Here is a 23957-nt window from a genome sequence, read left to right on the forward strand (position 1 = left end):
ACTGCTTCAAAAAATAAACCTCTTGGCTTTGCCGGGACATTTCTCTGCCTGCAGCAGACCAATTCACATAGTCACTTCACACTAAAGCCTCACTAGTAGTTCTATCACTTCTATATTTGAAAAGGAAGCAAGAGTAAGATATACTGAAGCATTATGTGGTGATCTAAACAGACGACGTCTTCAAATGGCTCTGGTGGGCTATTCTCCACATAGTTAAAGGAGGAGTTTTAAGATGTTTTAACTCTATCTACAGCCATTTCTGAAAACTAAGAGTCAGATTCTCCCCTCTGTTGAGTTCATCTGTAGGAGGATTACCCCAACACAGAGGGACCCTTTGGCAGCATGAAGCTGATATAGCTCCTAATGCACCCCCCTCTCCATTCCCGTGTCAGCATAGTGGGCGTGTGCCTTGCAGTATGTGTAAGGTAGATCATGTCTCACTTCAGGGAACCAGCTCAGCACACAGCCACACAGGATCAGGGATGGCTCAAAGCACTGTGCGCACGTTGGCAACACCGGCTCTAACCCCCCACAAACTGTAAAGCGCTACCACTTTTAAAAGAAAATACCTTGTGGACTACCAGGGGGAACAGAGGCTTTTCTCTCTTTTCCTCAGACTATGAAGACCTAGGAGAGTTTTTAAGTTGTTGTGATTTTCCCTGAGTTTATCTAACTTGCCAAGAGAACAGTGTTTCCTCTGGAGTTGCTAGAGAGTTCATGACAGAATCATTTCTCCAGCAGTGGAGCTAGGAAACTGTTCCACATGCCCTTTGCTAGCTGGCAACCTAGGCAACTATCATGGTGTTTAGTCACTTGAGAGGCTGTTGTATCACCTCAATCTTTCGTATTTACCTCTGGCATCTAGCTGGGGCCCACACTGAATAGCACATAGCTCACACGATGGCCCATATTCACAAATCAAGTGTAGGGACACTTCCCCTATCACCAGGGTTCACATCCTCACATGCTTCCTGCTGATAGAGAATTAGTCACCTACCTTTATTCCTCCAGCTGCAAGCCTGGCTTCACAGTTCCTCCTACCCCAAAATTATGAGACAGCCTCCTTTCGAAACACATGAATAGATGTTCAGTGGAGAAAATTTTGTATTTCTTCTTGAAGTCTTCATTTTATTCTTTCAGACACAGAGTATAATGAAATGTGTGTGTGTGTAATTTTTGCTGGAACAGTTACTGTAGGAGGACAGCTACCAAGGTGTGCTCGGTGTCTCTGCTTACAAATAGCTCAAGCAGGCGAAACAGAGCCAAGATAACAGGAATCAGCTGAGAGTCAATGAACAGTTTTAAACTACATTTAAAGCTCCACCAAGACCAATTTTTAACAAATGTTTTATTTGTGGTCACAGCCTTTAAAAAAACATCCCTTAATCCTAACCCACTACATGAGCTTATTTCAAGTCAGTGCAGGGTAATGACAAGAATGTGAAGTTGCATCCTGTACCAGAGTGGCTCTAAATAGGATGATTTCATTCTCATATGCAAAAGAGTTGATATGAGGGTGTGAGGTGGAAAACCAAGGAAAATAAACCTGATCAACAACAGGGAACTTCTCAGGAAGACTCCCTTGTCCTGAAGCTGCAGGGAGGGGAGGTTAGCTACAGCCCTGAAAATCATTCACACTGTAGCACCACGAAGGTAAATAAATACTAACACACTGTCAAAGGTCAGCTTCTCTCAGGGAGGGAAAGAGATGGTGGCACTTAGCACCCCAACATTAAGATAATTCAGTAGTTATTGCTAAGTCTTAGTTACCTACAATGATCTCTAACTATCTTCTTTTTAATTAGTATAAGATATTCACTAGCATTAAACACTTATGTTCCTGGTGCTTATTGAATGAAGAAGGGAGAGCAAGGCAGAGACTCCATATATAATCCACTTCCTACCTAACAGGCTGGACTGTTCTCAAGCTGCTTGAATGAAGTTTTACCTTTTCATGGAAGGAGGGAGGGCAGGGAAAGGACAGAAAGTTTATCACTAGCAGCTTCTCAAGACACTTGGAAATCCATTATGTTTGCTTAATTCTGCAAGGGACTTTCATAGGATTCTCTTTGCTAACAGTTCCTACGAATTCCTTTGTGTACATCACATGGAATGACAAACCAGCTCCCTGTTTTAATACACTAAGCCCCAAAGGGAGCAGGAGATAGGTGTCGTCTGAAGAGACTTGAGCAAAAACTAGGCTAACTCCCCAGGAATAAACATGGCAAAGAGTGGTCTGATCTGAGCTCAGAGGCATTGGCTGGGGTTCCAGATACACTCAGATAAGATCAGCCTGGCATCCAATTCCCATTGTACATACCCCTTCTGCCAATAGCACACACTATGACGGCCAGCGCCTCTCAGTGTTAAGCCGATAAATCTGAAAACCTAACATTAACAAGTCTGTAATTCATACGTGACAGGAAACCAGACATCACTGCAGATTATCAATTACCCAAAAGTGAATTAAGTCTATTGAGATCACACTTTTAGTTCACAACAGCTCCACGTGCCCTCGACGTCCCAACCCAACCCCACTTCTTCTCCCCTTCCCATAAAGAAGCATTTCCCGGAGAGGGAAATTAGAGGAGATGGGAGGGGAGAGGGGCAGACGTAAGCTCTGAAGCCAGTGAGCTATGGAACTGCTGTGCGCCAATGGTGTCTCTGTAACATTCCCCTATTAGGCATCATGAAGATTGTTCTCAGCCAGGAGTATCTTCTCTCCAGGTTTAAAGGCTGGCATCCCCATGTAGGGGCAGCTGGCACAGCGGAATGCATCCCCCAGGTAACACTGCCAAGACACAGAGGCGACAAAAAAAAAAAAGTCAGCTCGTTACCAAGGTCAGACAAAAACAAAGGGTGGGGTTTCCTGGTTTCAGTTCTCTTCCCAATGGCAAGTATTTTGCCCCCCACACACAGAGTTACAATCTGCCCACCAGAGAATAAACCAGCACCGAAAGAATCTGCTTGCAGCCTCTAGCAATCAGCACAAACCTGGCTGAGTCAGGACTGAGATCTGAAGTCATCTGGGATTGAATGAACAAAGAATGCGTTTTCCCTGACCACACAAGGCAGCAGTCTCTTCAGATCAGGGATAAAGCCCATCTGCTGTAACATCCAACTCTTGGGGCTCTCAGTTTCTCCAAACTATTCAGAAAATCCTGTTTCACTTTAAAGGCAGGTGACTTCAGGGTGAGGAGTTCTCTTAGTAAATACTGAGCAGCTCAATGGATTCTAATTCAGCTCAGTTAGGTCATGAATGAGAATCACAACTATATGGAACTGGGAGACTTCAGTCTAGCTCTTCCTAGAGAGGTATCCATATAACAGGGAGTGAATATGCAGAGTAAGAATTTGCTGCAAACACAACTGATGTTACTACAGACACATCGAAGCCAAATATTACAAAATCTGATAGCCCTGCAGAGACAGAACAATTTCTTCGCCACAAATACTGGTTAGTAAAGTCAGCCTATAGGGAGCACTGGTTTTTTAAACTAGTTCTCAGATAAGAATATACTCTTTCCCTGCATGTCTATAACAGAGGATAGATGGGAAGGATATTTACATTTCCACAAGCAGATTTGGGCTTCAAGCTCTCTTTCTTCTCCTGCTCCAGGTCCTCCGCGAGGCCACACGTGCTGCACAAGAAACAGGACTCATATTAAACCTGTCTGCAATGGGGTTAGCCACTGACTTTACCCACTCCACCCTCTAACATTTCTTCCTTGGTCCTCCACCCACACGAGATTACAGCCCCAACATATCATTCCACACACTGGGCTTTAGCGCACGTGCAGTCTCCTCCGCCCCCCACCCGCACTCCTACCTTTATTATCCCCTCTAAAGTCATAGCCCAGAGCCGTGGTTCTCAATCTATGCACCATCGTGGGCCGCATATGCAGCTGTGTGTGTGTTCTATTTATTGTGCGGACGTGGCCCACATACTACCGGCATGGCCCTGAGAACGTAGCATGGGCCGCAGCTGTGTGTTGATTAGGACGCAAGTGGCCCGTGGGTCGCTGGTTGAGAACCACTGGCCCATAGGACCACGTCGAATGTCCCAGTTGCTTGAACTTCCCTCTCTCCACCTAGCACATGGGGAAATGCTATCAAATACCAAGCTTTTATTTTAAAATCTACATGCAATACTTCTCTGGAAAAAAACTGAGGATGAGTCGTGTTATAAAAAGAGCCTGCATGAACCCTGTGGTTGCCCAAGTGAGTCTGTGTGTTGGGGGAGGACTATTCATCTCACAGGGGAATATTTACGCCTGGGATATAAGTAAACTGATTTTAAAAACACTCCAGTTACACCAGCATACACCCTTAATGTAGATTCACTTAAAAGAAGTTTAAATCTTCCTTAAAAAAATCAGTTTAGCTTTCTTTTTTTTAATTTCTAGTTATACTATTGCAATTTTAATACACAGAAGCCCTTGACAAAATTTAAGAGATGTATACCCTAGAATCAAATTTTTGAAAAATTCTACAAAAAGAAATTCACTTGGCTAACAGATTTCTGAATGTGTTTCTTAACTAAATATTGAAATATGGACTTAAATACACTAAGGGTTAAAAAAGAGTAAAGATACCAGCCAAATGAGTAATTCTTTGGAGAAACAGCACCATGCCCTGCTGTTTTTTAAAAGGGCAATGGTTAAATCTGATTTGAAGTCAGCACATTCACCAACACATCAAGTCAAGTACTCACCAGTTCTTGCAGGCTTTCTTTTTACCCGATTCCTTACAGGATGGAGCTTTGAGGGAAGATGGATCTGGCTTCTTCAGATCCTCAGAATCTAGCAACTCATCTGAGTCCAGGAGATCCTGAAACAGACAACATGGAGGAAGAAATAACAAAAGAAGGAAATTGGTTCACTAGGGAATAGATACACTGCTGATGTTAGATTCAAAGAAATGACAACACCTGGTATAGCTTAGACCCAAGTGTCAGAATTATGGTCCACGCAATAAACCCGTCATGTAATATTAGAGAAATTTTTCCATATGGCTCTCACTCCACCCTTTCATCTGTAATGCCTTAATGAGTACTATGGGTTAAATTTCATGAAACTTCTAATTTTTGTGTGGAAAACTAAAACAGAACTTACCATTCCCTCATCATCCATATCATTGGCAGAGAGAGTCCATAGCTTCGCAGCAGCAGGGTCCACAGCAGGCTTGCCTGGAGCCAAAATGAGACATAGATGATGATCACACACAGCATGAATCAGACCAACTCCCAGCAAAGAAATGGTTCCAATATCACTCTTGAAAAACTCACTCCCTGTGCCATGGTGCCTTTTATCATATTGCACTCTACCTGTGGAGCACGCTCACTGCTCTCAGAAGCCAAGCACCTGCGCTCTCGCTCAAATGCATCTTTAAACCTGATTTGTGCAAGGAATCCGCTGTCCACTTCTCGTCATCGTTCATCAAAGATCAGTTATGAAAAAAGAAGCGACAATATCCTCCTCGATACACTCATTTGAGACACCAAAATGAGATGTCATTTATAGACGCCGCATCTCTTCATAATATGACCACCTCTTTTATTTCTTGTTTGAAATGCAGTGAAATAGTTAGTGACATTAGAGCAGGCATTGATGCTGGGAGCCCAGTAGCTGTAGCTCCAGTAATCTAATCGCCATTCATATCCTTCAAAGATCTCGCACAGACCCTTTTGCACAAAGGGAGGGAGGAAGGAAGGAAGGGATTCGGTAGTACTGGTGTTTCTAATAAGGTTAAAAACAAAACAAAAACCCCACAGAAAATCCTTTATGCAGCTCTCTGTATGCATCACAAAGCAACAGGAAAGGACACAGGTTTCCCTCCACCTCCTTTGCTTTGCAGTTAACTTTTGAAACAGAAATGGAAGCTTCCAACAGATACAAAATGGTTGTTAATCAAGATTATGGAGAACCATGTTTTCAAACATCCTTCTTTATTAAGCATTCAAAATTATTATGCTCTCCATTGTACAACATAAGGAGTTCATACACTCCCAGCACATATACCAGCCTTCTCTTCTCTCTTACCTGATGAAGCAGATTTCTTAGCAAAGGAAAGTTTGAGTTGACTTGAGGATCCCACTTCAAAGTTGGGTTTCTTGCCTTCAATTTGGACAGACAAAAGGTCATTGCCTTGGTACTCCAGATGATCTTGGACTGACTGGGTCTCCTCGGGGGTCAAAGGCTCCTTCTGCAGCTGGAAAGCAAGACACAGTGAGTGTTAACACTTGAAAAGAACTGCCATATTCCAGTGCCCTGTGTGATAACATCATATCATACAGTTAAAGTGCATGTACACGAATGCAAGGAGCCTGGGAAACAAGCAGGAAGAATTGGAAGTCCTGGCACAAAGAACTATGATGTGATTGGAATAACAAAGGCTTGGTGGGGTAACTCACATGCCTGGAGCACTGTCATGGATGGGTATAAACTGTTCAGGAAGGACAGGCAGGGGAGGAAAGGTGGAGGAGTTGCGCTGTATGTAAGAGAGCGGTATGATTGCTCAGAGCTCCAGTTTGAAATTGGAGAAAAGCCTGTTGAGAGTCTTTGGGTCAAGTTTAGAGGCGAGAGCAACAAGGGTGATGTTGTGCTGGGAGTGTGCTATAGACCACCAGACCAGGAGGATGAGGTAGATGAGGCTTTTTTCAGACAATTAACTGAAATTCCAGAACAGAGACTCAGGTTCTAATGGGGAACTTCAATCACCCTGACATCTGCTGGGAGAGCAATACAGCAGTGCACAGACAGTCCAGGAAGTTTCTGGAGAGTGTTTGGGACAACTTCCTGGTGCAACTACTAGAGGAACCAACCAGGGGCCATTCTCCTCTTGACCTGCTGCTTACAAACAGGGAAGAATCGGTAGGGGAAGTAGAAGTGGGTGGCAACCTGGGCAGCAGTGACCATGAGATGGTCGAGTCCAGGATCCTCACAAAAGGAAGAAAGAAGAGTAGCAAAATACGGACCCTGATCTTCAGAAAAGCAGACTTTTACTCCCTGATGGGCAGGATCCCCTGGGAGGCTAATGTGAGGGGAAAGGAGTCCTGGCTGTATTTTAAAGAAGCCTTCTTGAGGGCACAGGAACAAACCATCCCGACATGCAGAAAGAATAGCAGATATGGCAGGCGACCAGCTTGGCTTAACAGTGAAATCTTCGGTGAGCTTAAACACAAAAAGGAAGCTTACATGAAGTGGAAAGGTGGACAGATGACTAGGGAGGAATATAAAAATATTGCTCGAGCATGCAGGACAGTAATCAGGAAGGCCAAAACACAACTGGAGTTGCAACTAGCAAGGGATGCGAAGGGAAACAAGAAGGGTTTCTACAGGTATGTTAGCAACAAGAGAAAGGTAAGGGAAAGTGTGGGACCCTTAATGAATGGGGGAGGCAACCTAGTGACAGATGATGTGGAAAAAGCTGATGTACTCAATGCTTTTTTTGCCTTGGTCTTCACAGACAAGGTCAGCTCCCACACTGCTGTCCTGGGCAACACAGTAGGGGAGGAGGTGAGCAGCCGTCAGTGGTGAAAGAACAGGTTAGGACTATTTAGAAAAGCTGGACATGCACAAGTCCATGGGTCCAGATCTAATGCATCCGATGGTGCTGAGGGAATTGGCTGATGTGATTGCAGAGCCATTGGCAATCAGGGGAGGCAAATATAGTGCCCATCTTTAAAAAAAAGGGAAGATGGAGAACCTGGGGAACTACAGACCAGTCAGCCTCACCTAAGTCCCCGGAAAAATCATGGAGCAGGTCCTCAAGGAAACCATTGTGCAGCACTTGGAGGAGAGGAAGGTGATCAGCAACAGTCAACATGGATTCACGAAGGACAAGTCATGCGATTGCCTTCTATGATGAGATAACTGGCTCTGCGGATATGGGGAAAGCAGTGGACGCGATATATCTTGACTTTAGCAAAGCTTTTGATATGGTCTCCCACAGTATTCTTGCCAGCAACTTAAAGAAGTATGGGCTGGATGAATGGACTATATGGTGGATAGAAAGCTGGCTAGATTGTTGGGCTCAACAGGTAGTGATCAACTGCTCAATGTTCAGTTGGCAGCCGGTATCAAGCGGAGTGCCCCAGGGATCAGCCCTGGAGCCAGTTTTGTTCAATAGCTTTATTAATGATCTGGATGAGGGGATAGATTGCACCCTCAGCAAGTTTGCAGATGACACTAAGATGCGGGGAGAGGTAGATATGCTGGAGGGTAGGGAAAGGGTCCAGAGTGACCTAGACAAATTGGAGGATTGGGCCAAAAGAAATATAATGAGGTTCAGCAAGGACAAAGGCAGAATCCTGCACTTAGGATGGAAGAATCCCATGCACTGCTACAGACTGGGGACCGCCTGGCTAAGCAGCAGTTCTGCAGAAAAGGACCTGGGGATTACAGTGGATGAGAAGCTGGATATGAGTGAGCAGTGTGCCCTTGTTGCCAAGAAGGCTAATGGCATATTGGCCTGCATTAGTAGGAGCACTGAAAGCAGATTGAAGGAAGTGATTATTCTCCTCTATTCCGCACTGGTGAGGCCACACCTGGAGTACTGTGTCCAGTTTTGGGCCCCTCACTACAGAAGGGATGTGAACAAATTGGAGACAGTCCTGTGGATGGCAACGAAAATGATTAGGGGGCTGGGACACATGATTTATGAGGAGCGGCTGAGGGAACTGGGCTTATTTAGTCTCCAAAAGAGAAGAGTGAGGGGGGATTTGATAGCAACCTTAAACTACCTGAAGGGGGGTTCCAAAGAGAATGGAGCTCAGCTGTTCTCAGTGGTGGCAGATGACAGAACAAGGAGAAATGGTCTCAAGTTGCAATGGGGGAGGTTTAGGTTGGATATCAGGAAACACTATTTCGCTAGGAGGGCAGTGTAGCACTGGAATGGGTTCCCTAGGGAGGTGGTGGAATCTCCTTTCTTAGAGGTTTTTAATGCCCAGCTTGGAGGGATAGCTCAGTGGTTTGAGCATTGGCCTGCTAAACACAGGGTTATGAATTCAATCCTTGAGTGGACCATTTGGGGATTTAGTTGGGGATTGGCCCTCCTTTGAGCAAGGGGTTGGACTAGATGACCTCCTGAGGTCCCTTCCAACCCTAATCTTCTATGCTGGGTTTCCTCTCTGTCCCATGATGTTGCATTATACTTCAGATGGGCTCATTCTCCCAGCTTGCACGAAGTGGATCACGGTTCTGGCTGCTGCACAGCTGGCGATATTACACAGCTTACTGCCACTAGTCCTTTGAAGAGACATGGATTTTTTTTTTTTAATTACAAAGAAAACTCTTATTCATGCAGTACTAAGAGCACAGTTTTCGTTGCTGGTTATGCACTGCATATTTCAAGGCATGCTAAGATGGCTAGGTAGTGAATAACCAGCACCCCTTTTGGAAGCCTCTTCTCTACATTACACAGTCCTGAAAGGGGAGCTCTCGGGAGGTGGTTAGTGCATATACACATACCTCCTTCACTTCCACCAGCCCGGAAAGCATTAGAGCTGTGAGGAGCCTGGCTGCTGTCTTGATTCGGCTGTTGTCACCTGGGAAACATGACAGGGAACACAAAACAAAGCTCATTATTAAGAACTAGATGTGTTGCTTGTAACATGAAAGGACCAACAGTGCTTTAGAAGACAGCATTCCAGCTAATCCCTTTGTTTACATGCTTCTTTCCTAATCACTCCTGGCACATCTGGGAATTTAGCCATTCATCCATTCAAACAGGCTCTTCAACTCTGAGACTATTAATTAGTTCAAAATTATGCTGACGAATACATTAAGATCATGAAGGCTTCTCCAGCATTCAAGACAAAAAAAAATCATCTCCATCCACTAAAGAGAAAAATGGGAGCTCCCACTTCGACAGGCTCATAGGACTCATAGACTTTTAAGGTCAGAAGGGACCATTATGATCATCTAGTCTGACCTTCTGCACAATGCAGGCCACAGAATCTCACCCATCCACTTCAACAACAAACCCCTAAGCTATGTCCGAGTTACTGAAGTCCTCAAACTATGGTCTCAAGCTGCAGAGAATCCTCCCCCAAGTGACCCATGCCCCATGCTGCAGAGGAAGGCGAAAAACCTCCAGGGCCTCTGCCAATTTGCCCTGGAGGAAAATTCCTTCCCGACCCCAAATATGGCGATTAGTTAAACCCTGAGCATGTGGGCAAGACTCACCAGCCAGCACCCAGGAAAGGATTCTCTGTAGTAACTCAGATCCCACCCCATCTAACATCCCATCACAGACCACTGGGCATACTTACCTGCTGATAATCATGGAAGTCCTCAAAAAAATAAAGTCCTAAAAAGTCTGGAGTCCAGAACTATACATTAAAGAGCCCATTCCAGAAGGCATCAGGTTTTACACCGACTGATTTAATTAACAGCTTTGGTGCATCTGTTTTTCGTTGGGTAGTTGGCATTACCTACTAGTAATATTCCATTCACATCTTTTGTAAATTGTGATAGTATAAGATGCACCATCTCTTTCCTAAACTTCACTTTATCTTTTTTAGATTATGCAAAGTACTTACAGGCCCCAATCAAGATCAAAGCCCTGTTGTGCTACAGAGTAAAAGATGGTCCCACTCACTAACAGCTCATGACCTAATTTTACTTTCACAGAGGCCCCAAAAAGGTCACTACAAACTCTAGGTCACTACAAACTCTAGCATCAGCTCTGTGCATCCACTAACCATAGCAGTATGCTTACAAGAATAAGTCTCTCTCTGCTGTTACATTTTTGATACAAGATGGTCATCAGCAGAGACTCTAACATGACAGTGATAAGCTCAGACACAAGATCACATCTTGCTGCTTACATTAATGAATCACAGGAGCAAAACTACTCTTTATGTTGACTGATATTCAAAGCTCTTGGCCCTTCAACTTTGGCCTAATCCTCCATGAAAGTATGTTTGGTTGTCTCAGATCCAGGGGAAAGAACATATCAGACTTGCTCTTACCTATTTGCGCAGCCACTGGTTCTTTCAGAAGGACACAACCCCCGGGCTTGAGTATCCGAGCTATTTCTGCCAGCACCTCTGCACTGTGCAGTGTCATACTGCCTGGTACCATGCCTGATAGAACCACATCAAAGCTGGATTTTGCATGAGCCGCTGCAAAGAAGGAAAGATGAAGAGAGAAAAAAAATATCCTTGTCTAGCTTACCAGCTATCCCCTCTCTGATCTCCTTTGTACACATGTATGTGACAATCACACCACATGGCATCAATTAATAAGGCTACGATTTTGGGCCCTACAGCTCCCTGCTGCTGGGGAGGAGGCAGGGGGACCCTGTAGCTCCCCTCTGACATGGGGGGGCAGGGAGATCCTGGGGCTTCGAACCCCCATGGGTGGTGGGGACCCTGGAGCTCCCAGCCAGCCCACATTTGCCCAGTCTCTTTGCATTTTATCATGGATATTTTTAGTAACAGTCAGAAACAGGCCATGGGCTTCAGTGAATTTTTTTTTTTTTGCCCATGACCTGTCCCTGACTTTTACAAAATTTTAGCCCTTATGCATTAACAATCATCACTGATGAAACAAACATGACTAGGGTGAATAGCTTTCTTGTATACTACTAGCAGTATAAGTCACAAAAGGATTTCTACCTTTATTCTTAAAGATGCCCTAGGTTACAAATCAAGGAAAATGCTAGCTCACATCCATTAACATACCCAGAGAACATGACACTGCCCTTAAACCAAAATGTGTGGTAAAAATTACATCCTCATTCTTACAGTGGGACAGTTGGTCAATATTTTCCACGGATACGCGGCTCTCAGGTCCCACCAATGCCTGAATCTTAGCCACCATATTCTTCAGGCCTTCAACAGGTGAGGAGCTATCCCAGATCACTGCCACACGCTGGCCAACTGAGATTCCATACTCCGCCATGTTTGCCGAATCACTGGATCTGGAAGTGCCAGATTGAGAAAGGAAGAAATCAGTGCTAAAACCACCATGAAGGAAGTGGATTTTCACTTAATCCACAGGGTTGCCCTCTTTTAAGAACTAGGATAATTCTCTGGGGACTGGAAACAGAGTTCCCATATCCACATGTTAACATAGCATGAAGAAATACCATCTCTGTCTATGATCATATCAGTTTCTGTCAAATTGTGATGCTTGCTTCCTCCAAGAGGATCTGCCAGGGGCAGTGCAAACCAAGTGTAAGGGACATGGGGAAAAAAAAAAGTTATATAATCCCAAACTAGAAACGAATAGGCAGTATGAAGTGCTCAGCAGCCACTTCTGCTTGTGACAGTGACCCAGCAAAGATGAAGTTAATCAATTCCCCTTGCACATGAGGAGAACATACATCTTAGTTTCAGCATCTCCAATCATCCAAATTAAGGCCCTTTGCTCTCCTCCTGACATTTCTTTTTTAAAGAAGTGCTTACATTTGGAGAAACTAGAGTATGGTGAGCAATAATGAAAGCTTGAGAAATCCTGTCCTGTGGCCCACAATGTGTAATAACGTGAGAACCACTTCTCTAGTTGTTTTCATCTGGTGGAACTCTTACTGATTAGAAACTGGTTTACTACACTCAGAGATGGCTTAACTCACCATATTTTCGTCTCATTCCTTAAATAGCTCCAATTTTAAAGTTAGTGTTACATCAGCCTTGTTTATTGTACCACTGCGACACACTGTCCCCCATTTAACACCCTGTAAACCCACAGTAACCACTTTTATATGGTCATATGTTGTACAGAGTATGGCTTTTCAAGTGATACCTCACAAGGTATAATCATCACTAGCCTGTTGAAATATATGTAGCAACACTATGTATAAAGTTATAAGTAGGGCTGTAAAGCGATTAAAAAAATTAATCGCAATTAATCGCATTGATATTTTTGGATGTTTTCTACATTTTCAATTGTACTGATTTCAATTATAACACAATACGAAGTGTACAGTGCTCACTATATTTTATTACAAGCATTTGCACTGTAAAAAAAAGAAACAGTATTTTTCAATTCACCTAATGCAAGCACTGTAGTGCAATCTCTTTATCACGAAAATTGAACTTATAAAAGTAGAATTATGTACAAAAAATAACTGCATTCAGAAATAAAACAAATGTAAAACTTTAGCACCTACAGGTCCACCAGTCCTACTTCAGCCAATCACTCAGACAAACAAGTTGTTTACATTTGCAGGAAATAATGCTGCCCACTTCTTGTTTACAATGTCACCAGAAAGTGAGAACAGGCGTTCGCATGGCACTGTTTGTAGGTGGTTTCGCAATATATTTACGTGCCAGATGAGGTAAAGATTCATATGTCCCTTCAGGTTTCAACCACCATTCCAGAGGACAGGCATCCATGCCAATGAAGGGGTCTGCTTGATAACAATCCAAAGTACAGCAGACTGATGCATGTTCATTTTCATCATCCGAGTCAGATGTTACCATCAGAAGGTTGATTTTCTTTTTTAATGATTCAGGTTCTGTAGTTTCCGCATCAGAGTGTTGCTCTTTTAAGACTTCTGAAAGCTTGCACCGCACCTTGTCCATCTCAGATTTTGGACATCACTTCAGATTCTTAAACCTTGAGCTAAGTGTTGTAGCTATATTTAACGAGCACCATCAGCATGGAAACATGTCCTCTGGAATGGTGGCCAAAGCATGAAGGGGCATATCTGGCAGTTAAATACCTTGCAGTGCCAGCTACAAAAGTGCCATACGAATGCCTGTTCTCATTTTCTGGTGACATTGTAAATAAGAAGCGGGCAGCACATCTCCTGCAAATGTAAACAAACTTGTTTGTCTTAGCGATTGCCTGAACAAGAAGTAGGACTGAGTGGGTGCGTAAGCTCTAAAGTACTTGTATGAGGTGACTTGAAAAATACTGTTTCTTTTGTTTATCATTTGTTTATCAGTGTAAATATTTGTAATAAAAAACAAAGTGAGCACTGTACACTTTGTGTTCTGTGTTGTAATAGAAATCAATATATTTGAAAATGTAGAAAAACATCCAAAAATATTTAATAAATTTCAATTGGTATTATATTGTTTAACAGTATTATTAATTGCGATTACTTAATTGCAATTAATTTTTTTAGTTAAGTGCGTGAGTTAACTGTGATTAATCGACAGCCCTAGTTATAAGTTTTACTGTATGATATTACTGAAGTATGTTATAACTCTGGGGAACGCCCACAGACTAGGTCCTCAGAGAGAAAGGAGTGTCCAACACCCAGCCAGGTGCTAAAGAGACATTGTCCAGCAGGGGGGAAGGGAAACAAGAAATATACGTTGCATAGAGGGACAATTCAAATCTCAAGTACACAACAGACTGTTGGTCACCTGCACCCCAGCAGGGGGTCAACCTCAAAGAGAGGAAGAGGGTATAAAATAAGACAATGGCTTCCTCATTACCTCTCCCATCTCTACTCACAGAGCAAGATCGTTTGAAAGACAAAGAAGTAGAGACCCACAAATCTGCAGAAATCCGTGGACCATTTTTGTGGATTGGATGCGGATACAAATTTTGTATCCATGCAGGGCTCTACAAAGAGGCATCACTGAACTAGATGAGTGGTCCCAGGCTGTAGGGGGAACCAGCCTGCAAACCAAGAACTGTGAACTATGAACTACCTGCAGCATTGAGTGGGGTAAAAAAGTGCCTTGCTTTAAATTTTACTTAGCTTGGTAAAGTTTAAGAATTAGATTGCAATTTTATCATTGTATTTCTTTTTGTGACCAATTCTAATATTTTATCACTTATAATCACTTAAAATCTATCTTTCTATAGTTAATAAACTTGTTTTGATATTTTATCTAAACCAGTGAGCTTCAACTGATGTGGCTGGGGAATCTGCTCAGGTTAACAAGGGTTGGTGTATACAAATTTCTTTGATAAAATGGACTTATGAGCTAGCACTGTCCAAGGGGGTCTTGAGCTGTGTAAGATGCACATTTCTGGGGTGCCAGGCTGGGGGGATTTGCGGGGTTTCTCCTAGTATACAGCTCATGAATGGTCTCCCAGCCACTCATGTAACTTTGTTGGGTGTTGTCAGGGCTGAATCCCCACCCTAGCACTTTGAGTGCAGAATATGGGGGGCCCACAAGGATTCTAAAAATTAATACTGGCCGCGTCAGGCTTGTATTAAACTCCCACGGTTACAGCTTTTCTCTGACCTTCGCTTGATAAACGCTGCCACCACCCAAATGCAAAAAAACTCCTTGGACCCAGGAAGGAGCACTTGCAAATTCCTCCCTGTGGAGTACCCTCAAGCCTTTTCAAGGGAAGAGCTGAGAAATAAAATAAAGGAAATTAGCAGTTGCCACCAGCATATTAAACAACATATGCACAAACCTCTTAGGACACCAAAAATCCAATCCTGTTTTTAAAAAAGGTAAATTTTATTAAAAACAAAAAGGAAAGTAAGTACATCTGGAACTTAGACTTTTGCTAGATTTTAAAAGAACAATTCCAAAAAATAAGCACCCAGAATAGTTTTGAGGAGTTCAGCTTCAAGGTTACAAGCAAACAAAAGCATGTGGGGTTAGCACAGAGGAGATCCACAAGCCAAAATAAAGAAATAACCTGATCATGTCTACCTAAACATTCCCTATCCCAGTGAGTCCTGCTAGATATGGAAAATACTTTTTCATACCTGGTTCAAACCTTACACAGCATTCCTGCCTATAGCATTGCTGCTCCATGTCCCTACAGCCCAGAGAGACTAACAGACAAAGGGAAAAAGTTTCTTTCCCATTTTAAAAGTTCTAGCCTTCCCATTGGCTCTTTTGGTCAGGTGCCCACTTTTTTTCCCCTTTATCTGGGGTACTTTTTAACCCTTTACAGGTAAAAGTAAGTAGAGAACAGTTACCAAGAGTGATTTTACAGTTAACTGGCTGGCTCGGTGTCCATCAAAGGGAGCTACCCACTCATCTTTATTTATCACAGGTGTGCCTTCATGCTAAGTGCTGTGCATGAGCAATTCCCGGAGGGGCTACTTTTCACTAGTAAAGCAGTGTGAGAGGCATCCTGAGTTAGAGGGTTAAGGGGGCACAGATTCCACAGTCCAGCTTGTACCCTGGGAGCTGTCACAACCAAACATTTGACTATGTCAAAACCAGTAAAACTAAAAAATATGGCAGGTCATTTGGCTTTACAACAAAAAGGGACGGTTCTTTTCAGTTACAATAAGGTTTCTGTTGCACTACACAAGGCACATCAGATAAGTGCCTACAGGACTATGATTCAGGGTGGATAGAACTCTACCCTACCTCTTGGGTCTTATCTCAGTCTCACACACATTTTAATCAACTGGTCTCTTAACTCAAGGATTGCTCCCTCTCAAAAACGGGCAAGAAAAGAATCCCGAATTGAAAGAGCAGCAAAATTACAAACCTCCAACAATTGAGGAATTCTTCAGCAGGCAGTGAAAGCTGGACACACAAGGTGCACTGCTCACCTCAGTTGAGTTACACATATTGAAAAATGCAACACATTTTCCCTCTTTACAGAGAAGAGTTCAAAGCAGTTTCCCTAGATTTCTACATAAAACTTCTGGAGGAGAATCATTTCTCCATCTTTCCAAAATTCATTGCATTGCTGTCCTCATTCAACTGAGCCTGAGCACGGGCACGTATGCCAGTAACGCACTTTATCTTTCATCTCATAGGCCTGAGTCACTTGTGTGTGTGTTCAAATTGGAGGCCCACCCTTTTTTTCCTGGAAAAATAAGTTGAAACACTTAGATGCAACTAAAATCAGGTGAAAATTAAAGGTCCACTTTTCGTTAGTATTTTCATATACGAGTTCCAACCCATCCAACTTTGAAAAAAGGTTTCTATTACTGAAGCATGTTAAAATCACTCAGGGAAGTAATTGTACAATTATATCAGAATTAATTATTTCAAGACTTACAGAAGCATGGGACTTGTAATGGAGGTGAAGGATTTCTTCTTCTAAAGGCATGGTCAACATTTAAAAAAAAATTATACTGGCATAACTGGCAGTCAGGCGTGTGAATCCCCAGAGTAGATGCCTTGTTGTTCCCACACCAACACAAAAAACTCTGTTGGCATACGCCGCATCTACGCTAGGGGGCTATGCTGACACAGGCACTGAAGCAGAATTGAACTAGTCTCAGGCTACATCTGTAAGAGATGAGGTGTGATTCCCAGATGCATGCTAGCCCTCATCTCCAGTAGCATGCTGAACACAGCGATAACACAGGCAGTAGCAGCTCATCCTAGCCACCCAGTGTCCGTACCTCCCATGGGGTTTGGGCAGGTTTGTACTCAGGGCAGCTAGCACGTGCCATTGCTGCTACATCAGTTACCCCAACTATTTTTAGTGTGCCAGGTCAGATAAGACCTAACACAAGTATGTTTACACGAGCATGGGATCACACCGCTAGTTGGCAGTGTAGACGCAGCCATATTCACTGTGGATCAAATCCAGTTCAGGTAAGTAGTGAGCAAAGTCACTGCTAAGTAGCAACTCTTTAGTAACCTTCGTGAAATCAACTTGTAGTCTCAGTTCAATTCCCAGCGGACATGTATATGCAGCACCAAAACCACTGCCACAACAGCCATCATTTTAAGCAATCTCAGAAGAGAGACCAATGAATGAATGGACACAGACTGTGCTCTCATACCTTTGAGGGGTGGCTCTCTAAAATAGGAAGAAGCATATTAGCAGTGTTCTGTCTGCTGCAGATAGTATTTAAAGTGAAATCCTCTATCATTTTGCATCAGTCACAACCTATTTTTCATAAACCCTTACACATGCACTTAAAAATTCCAAATTTAATTTCCTAGAGCACAATAATGTGGAGTATCAAACCATGGAGCTTCCAGTGGCCTAGAACTAAGCATCACTGCAGTGCTGCAAGCTATTACTGTTGTTGGTGAGCATTTTAAATACATTCCCTCGTGCAGATCTGGTTAACAAGAACACAGGAAAGGGAGGATTAAATCTCTTGGAGGAGCAGAGCCAGGCAAGTGCTTACAGAGATTAGGAAACAGCCACATGAAGGAATTTCACAGCTGGGATGCAAAAGCAGGTATTAGTGTAATTGGGAATAAAACCATTTTCTTGAGGGATGCTGGAAATTTTCTAATTCACTCAGAGCAAAGGGAAGATCTGGTCAGTGGAGAAGTTATCGGCTTTATTCCTTATCTGAGAGTCTTATGAGCACATAACATTTATAGGAGTCACATATGCACATCAACAGGGGAGAATTTGTATTTTGTGGCATTAGCCACAGAAATTCCATGCCAGAAACAGGTCTTGGGACACTGCTCTTCCCAAAACGCTTCTTTATTCAGAGTCTCTGTTCAGTTTTTACCTCTACTTCAGACAGATGCATAAAACCTTTGATCTTAAGCTACCTTTTCTTACCAACCTAATACTTACTGTCTGACTACACTTCAGAAAGACTGCTGAGAGGAATCCACTGGGAGCAGCACAGCTTTCTTTGAAGCTTTCTTTTTACTATCTGCATTACACAGTACTAAACTTAAAGTTTTATTACGTGAATGCCTGTCATGTCAGCAATTAGGAAAGACCAAAACACCTCTCACTACTGTGTTTCTCTTTCAGAGTAAGGATGCAACATTATGCTCAGGGAAAGAGAGATGATTAATAAGAGAAAGTAGGACATGCTCACAGTTCACCACACAAAATTGTTTCAAGTTGGTAATAGATCTGGCACTTGGAAATGTTAAAACACAGAACAACTCCTTCCCACAACAATAAAATAGCCCCCACCAGCAATTCAGTTGCCAAGCCACACTTCTTTCTACAAATACAGACAGAGTGGGAGGAGGCCTTTAATAAGGCTTCCAGATATCTGGGGGTGCAGGGGAGAGATGGGAGGAGCATGCTGGCAAATCAAAGGAACATGATTTCTTAGGTGCTTCAGAGCAATTCAGACAGTCAAAGGCAATAGAGGTAGCAAGAATCAGATCTCCAATGTCAAGTGCAATACGGTTTTTAGAAGGGCTGTTGATTAACTGCAGTTAACTCTGAAATTAACTCAAAAGATTAATCACAATTAAAAATTAATCGTGATTAATCACACTGTTAAACAATAGAATACCAATTGAAATTATTAAATATTTTAGGGATTTTTTCTACATTTTCAAATATATTGATTTCTATTATAGCAAAGAATACAAAGCGTACAGTGCTCACTTTATCTCTTTATTAAACATTTGCACTGTAAAAATGATAAACAGAAGAAACACTATTTTTCTATTCACCTCATACAAGTACTGTAATGCAATCTTCCTTATCCTGAAAGTGTTACTTACAAATGTAGATTTTTGTTACATAATTGCACTCAAAAACAAAACAGTGTAAAACTTCAGAGCCTAGAGTCCATTCAGTACTACTTCTTGTTCAGCCAATCACTAAGACAAACAAGTTTGTTTACATTACAGGAGATAATACTGCCCTCTTATTTACAAAGTCACCTGAAAGTGAGAACAGATGTTCGCATGTCACTTTTGTAGCCGGCATTGCAAGGTATTTACATGTCAGATATGCTAAACATTTGTATACCTTTTTATGCTTCGGCCACCATTCCAGAGGACGTTTCCATGTTGATGGTGCTCATTAAAAAAAAAAAAAAAAGTGTTAATTAAATTTGTGACTGAACTCCTTGGGGGAGAACTGTATGTCTCCTGCTCTGTTTTACCCACATTCTGCCATATATTTCATGTTATGGCAGTCTCGGATGATGACCCAGCACATGTTCATTTTAAGAACACATCCACAACAGATTTGACAAAATGTAAAGAAGGTACCAATGTGCAATTTCTAAAAGTAGCTACAGCACTCAACTCAATGTTTAAGAATCTGAAGTGTTGTCCAAGACCTGAGAGGGACGAGGTGTGGAACATGCTTTCAGAAGTCTTAAAAGAGCAACACTCAGATGCAGAAAACTACAGAACCCAAACCACCAAAACAGAAAATCAACTTTCAGCTGGTGGCATCTGACTCAGATGATGAAAATGAACATGCATGGGTCTGCTCTGCTTTGGATCATTATCAAGCAGAACCTGTCATCGGCACATACACATGTTCTCTGGAATGGTGGTTGAAGCATGAAGGGACTCATAGACTCATAGGTCAGAAGGGACCAATCTGATCATCTAGTCTGACCTCCTGCACAAGGCAGGCCACAGAACCCCACCCATCCAATTTTATAACAACCCCTATCCCAGGACCGAGTTATTGAAATCCTCAAAAATGGTTTGAAGACCTCAAGCTGCAGGGAAACCACCAGCAAGCGACCCGTGCCCCACGCTGCAGGGGAAGGCGAAAAACCTCCAGGGCACCTGCCAATCCGCCCTGGAGGAAAATTCCTTCCCGACCCCAAATATGGCGATCAGCTAAACCCTGAGCATGTGGGCAAGAGTCACCAGCTAGCACCCAAGAAGGAAATCTCTGCAGCAACTCAGTACCCATCGCATCCAACTTCTCCCCGCAGACCATTGAGCAGACCTGTCTGGTGGTAATTCAAGATCAATTGCCCAAATTAACGATCCTATCATAACATCCCCTCCATATACTTATCAAGCTTTGTCTTAAAGCCAGGAAAGTCTTTTGCCCCTACTACTTCCCTCGGAAGGCTATTCCAGAACTTCACTCCCCTAATGGTCAGAAACCTTCGTCTAATTTCAAGTCTAAACTTCCTAATATCCAGTTTATACCCATTCGTCCTCGTGTCTACATTAGTACTAAACTTAAATAATTCCTCTCCCTCCCTAACGTTAACCCCCTTGATATATTTATATAGAGCGAGCATATCCCCCCTCAGCCTTCTTTTGGCTAGGCTAAACAAGCCAAGCTCTTTGAGTCTCCTTTCATAAGGCAGTTTTTCCATTCCTCGGATCATCCTTGTAGCCCGTCTCTGAACCTGTTCCAGTTTGAATTCATCCTTCTTGAACATGGGACACCAGAACTGCACACAGTATTCCAGATGGGGTCTCACCAACGCCTTATATAATGGTACTAACACTTCCTTATCCTTGCAGGAAATACCCCGCCTGATGCATCCCAAAATCGCATTTGCTTTTTTAACAGCCGTATCACATTGGCGACTCATAGTCATCCTGCTATCAACCAGTACCCCAAGGTCCTTCTCCTCCTCCGTCACTTCCAACTGATGCGCCCCCAACGTATATCCAAAATTCTTATTATTAATTCCTAAATGCATGACCTTGCACTTTTCACTGTTGTATTTCATCCTATTTCTATTACTCCAGTTTACAAGGTGGTTCAGATCTTCCTGAATAGTATCCCTGTCCTTCTCCGTGTTAGCAATACCCCCCAGCTTCGTGTCATCCGCAAACTTTAGTAGCACATTCCCGCTCTTTGTGCCAAGGTCAGTAATAAAAAGGTTAAATAAGATCGGTCCCAAAACCGATCCTTGAGGGACTCCACTGGTGACCTCCTTCCAGCCCGACAGTTCACCTTTCAATACGACCCTCTGGAGTCTCCCCTTTAACCAGTTCCTTATCCACCTTACAACTTTCATATTCACTCCCATCTTTTCCAATTTAACGAACAGCTCCCTGTGCGGAACCGTGTCGAACGCCTTACTGAAATCTAGGTAAATTATATCTACCGCATTTCCTTTATCTAAGTAATCCGTCACCTTCTCAAAGAAGGAGATCAGATTGGTTTGGCACGATCTACCTTTAGTAAATCCGTGTTGCAATTCGTCACAATTACCATTGACCTCTATGTCCTTAACTACTTTCTCCCTTAAAATTTTTTCCAAGACCTTACATATGAATCTTTATCGCATCCAGCATGTAAATATCTTGAGCCGCAGCCTACAAACAGTGCCATGCAAAAGTCTTTTCTCACTTTCAGGTGACATTGTAAAAAAGAAGCGGGCAGCATTATCTCCTGCAAATTGTAACCAAACTTGTTTGAGTGATTGGCTGAAGGAGGACTGAGTGAACGGGTAGGCTCTAAAGTTTTACATTGTTTTATTTCTGAATGCAGTTATTTTTTGTACAAACTTCTACATTCGTAAGTTCAACTTTCATGATAAAGAGATTGCACGCTATTTGTAATGGGGGAATTGAAAAATACTATTTATTTTGTTTTTTACAATGCAAATATTTGTAATAAAAATAAAGTGAGCACTGTACACCCTGTAGTGTCGTAATTGAAATCAATATTTGAAAATGTAGAAAACATCCAAAAATATTTAAATAAATGGTATTCTATTATTAACAGTGCAATTTATCATGATTTTTTAATCGTGTGATTAATCAAAAATTTTTTAAAATCGCTTGACAGCCTTAGTTTTTAGCTTTTGTTGTCCTAGGCCTCTGCCCACATAACTAGGGCATGACAGCTGTCAATCATATTATACAATGAGGGTAAAGAAGGGGGCATTGGACTAGGGGCATATTAAGGTGGACATGCTGCAGTGAAAGCAGGGGTGGTATGCTGGTATCCTACAGATGCACACCAGAAGAAACAGACGGGAACCCACATCAAATTAATAGTAGTGTAATGCCAGCTGCAGAACAATGGAGGAGAAATGAAAATAAAAAGGGTCTCTCCCCAGAGAGAATTAAGCTGGAGGCCAAGATCACACTGAAGGCCCTGCGCCAGAAAACAAGATATGACTGAGGCAGATCAGCCTAGCACCAGGCAATGACTGAGCAGATCTTATGTCAGGCTGTTCTGAGGGCAGGGGGAAAGCCCTCATGCCAGGCAATGCCCAGGTGAGAAGGTGCCCTCATGCCAGGGAAGAGGAACAAGGAATCTCACTCCTCCTGACTCTGGGTGAGGGCAGGGTGCCATAGGCATCCATTGCCCCCGAATGAAGGTATTCACAGCCCAGCAGGGCTCATGGGGGAGGGCCCCAAAGTCATCACTGGGGGGAAGCAGGACAGAGAAAGGGAATGGGGGGCAAAGGCCCCTCCCAAGTTTCTTGAGGGAGGATGGGACAGAGGCAACAGGAGGAGGACAGGAGGCGCCCAAAGGAGTCACTGGGGGGAGGGGAAAAAGAGAGGGAGTAGGGGGAAAGGAGAGGGCCCCCAAAGGGCTCACTGGGGGGAGGGAACAGAGAGAGGGAATGGGGGAGGGGAGAGGTCCCCCAAAGGAGTCACTGGGGTGAGAAGGGGACAGAGAGAGGGAACGGGCGGGGAGGGGGCCCCCAAAGGCATCACTGGGGGAGGGGAGAGGACAGAGAAAGGGAATGGGGGAGGGGTCCCCCAAAGGAGTCACTGGGAGGGAGGGGACAGAGAGAGGGAATGGGGGGAGGGGTCCCCCAAAGGAGTCACTGGGAGGGAGGGGACAGAGAGAGGGAATGGGGGGACGGGCGGGCTCCCCCAAAGGAGTCACTGGGAGGGAGGGGACAGAGAGAGGGAATGGGGGGCGGGATCCCCCAAAGGAGTCACTGGGGGGGAGGGGACAGAGAGAGGGAATGGGGGGAGGGGTCCCCCAAAGGAGTCACTGGGAGGGAGGGGACAGAGAGAGGGAATGGGGGGACGGGCGGGGTCCCCCAAAGGAGTCACTGAGAGGGAGGGGACAGAGAGAGGGAATGGGGGGAGGGGTCCCCCAAAGGAGTCACTGGGAGGGAGGGGACAGAGAGAGGGAATGGGGGGACGGGCGGGCTCCCCCAAAGGAGTCACTGGGAGGGAGGGGACAGAGAGAGGGAATGGGGGGACGGGCGGGCTCCCCCAAAGGAGTCACTGGGCGGGAGGGGACAGAGAGAGGGAATGGGGGGAGGGGTCCCCCAAAGGAGTCACTGGGGAGGGGAAGGGGCCCCGAAGCTGCCTCTGAGCGAAGGGGGAGACCCACGGGGGCTGCCCAGTTCCCTGCCCCGCTCACCTCTCCACCACCGCCGCACTGCCCGTCTCCACCACTCGGCCGGCCCGGCCTTTTCGGCCTCGTCATCGGCCCGCGCCCTCCGCCCCCACGGGCGCGCCGCGCTGACGGCCC

At 44.0% G+C, this 23957-nt stretch overlaps 1 protein-coding gene across 2 annotated transcripts; it reads right to left on the bottom strand.

The window, feature by feature from the left end:
- Positions 1-1331: 1331 nt before the first annotated feature.
- Positions 1332-23947, bottom strand: CIAPIN1 (cytokine induced apoptosis inhibitor 1). 2 transcript variants are annotated; one of them, XM_050923311.1, is made up of 9 exons: positions 23847-23947; positions 11753-11928; positions 10976-11128; positions 9471-9547; positions 6042-6210; positions 5115-5188; positions 4715-4830; positions 3569-3641; positions 1332-2791 (listed from the first exon to the last, which is right to left on the bottom strand). In XM_050923311.1, the coding sequence occupies exons 2-9, from the start codon at positions 11907-11909 to the stop codon at positions 2681-2683; spliced, it is 930 nt and encodes a 309-aa protein (XP_050779268.1). In that variant the 5' UTR covers positions 11910-11928; positions 23847-23947; the 3' UTR covers positions 1332-2680. The 2 variants fall into 2 exon arrangements, with proteins under 2 accessions (XP_050779268.1, XP_050779269.1); XM_050923312.1 differs by lacking the exon at positions 23847-23947 and adding an exon at positions 15161-15250.
- Between the last annotated feature and the right edge of the window lie 10 nt (positions 23948-23957).

The sequence above is a fragment of the Gopherus flavomarginatus genome, chromosome 14 (genome assembly GCF_025201925.1).
Source record: "Gopherus flavomarginatus isolate rGopFla2 chromosome 14, rGopFla2.mat.asm, whole genome shotgun sequence".
In the NCBI taxonomy this organism is placed as follows: Eukaryota; Metazoa; Chordata; order Testudines; family Testudinidae; genus Gopherus; species Gopherus flavomarginatus.

What these genes read in the sequence shown, in the direction of transcription:
- CIAPIN1 (XM_050923311.1), bottom strand. Translation starts at nt 11,909, where the DNA reads ATGGCGGAGTATGGAATCTCAGTTGGCCAGCGTGTGGCAGTGATCTGG. An exon ending in ATATGGATGATGAGGGAATG is followed by an intron (nt 4,831 to 5,114) that starts GTAAGTTCTGTT and finishes TGTCTGTTTCAG; the next exon opens with GATCTCCTGGACTCAGATGA. An exon ending in CCAAATCTGCTTGTGGAAAT is followed by an intron (nt 2,792 to 3,568) that starts GTAAATATCCTT and finishes GTGTCTTGGCAG; the next exon opens with TGTTACCTGGGGGATGCATT.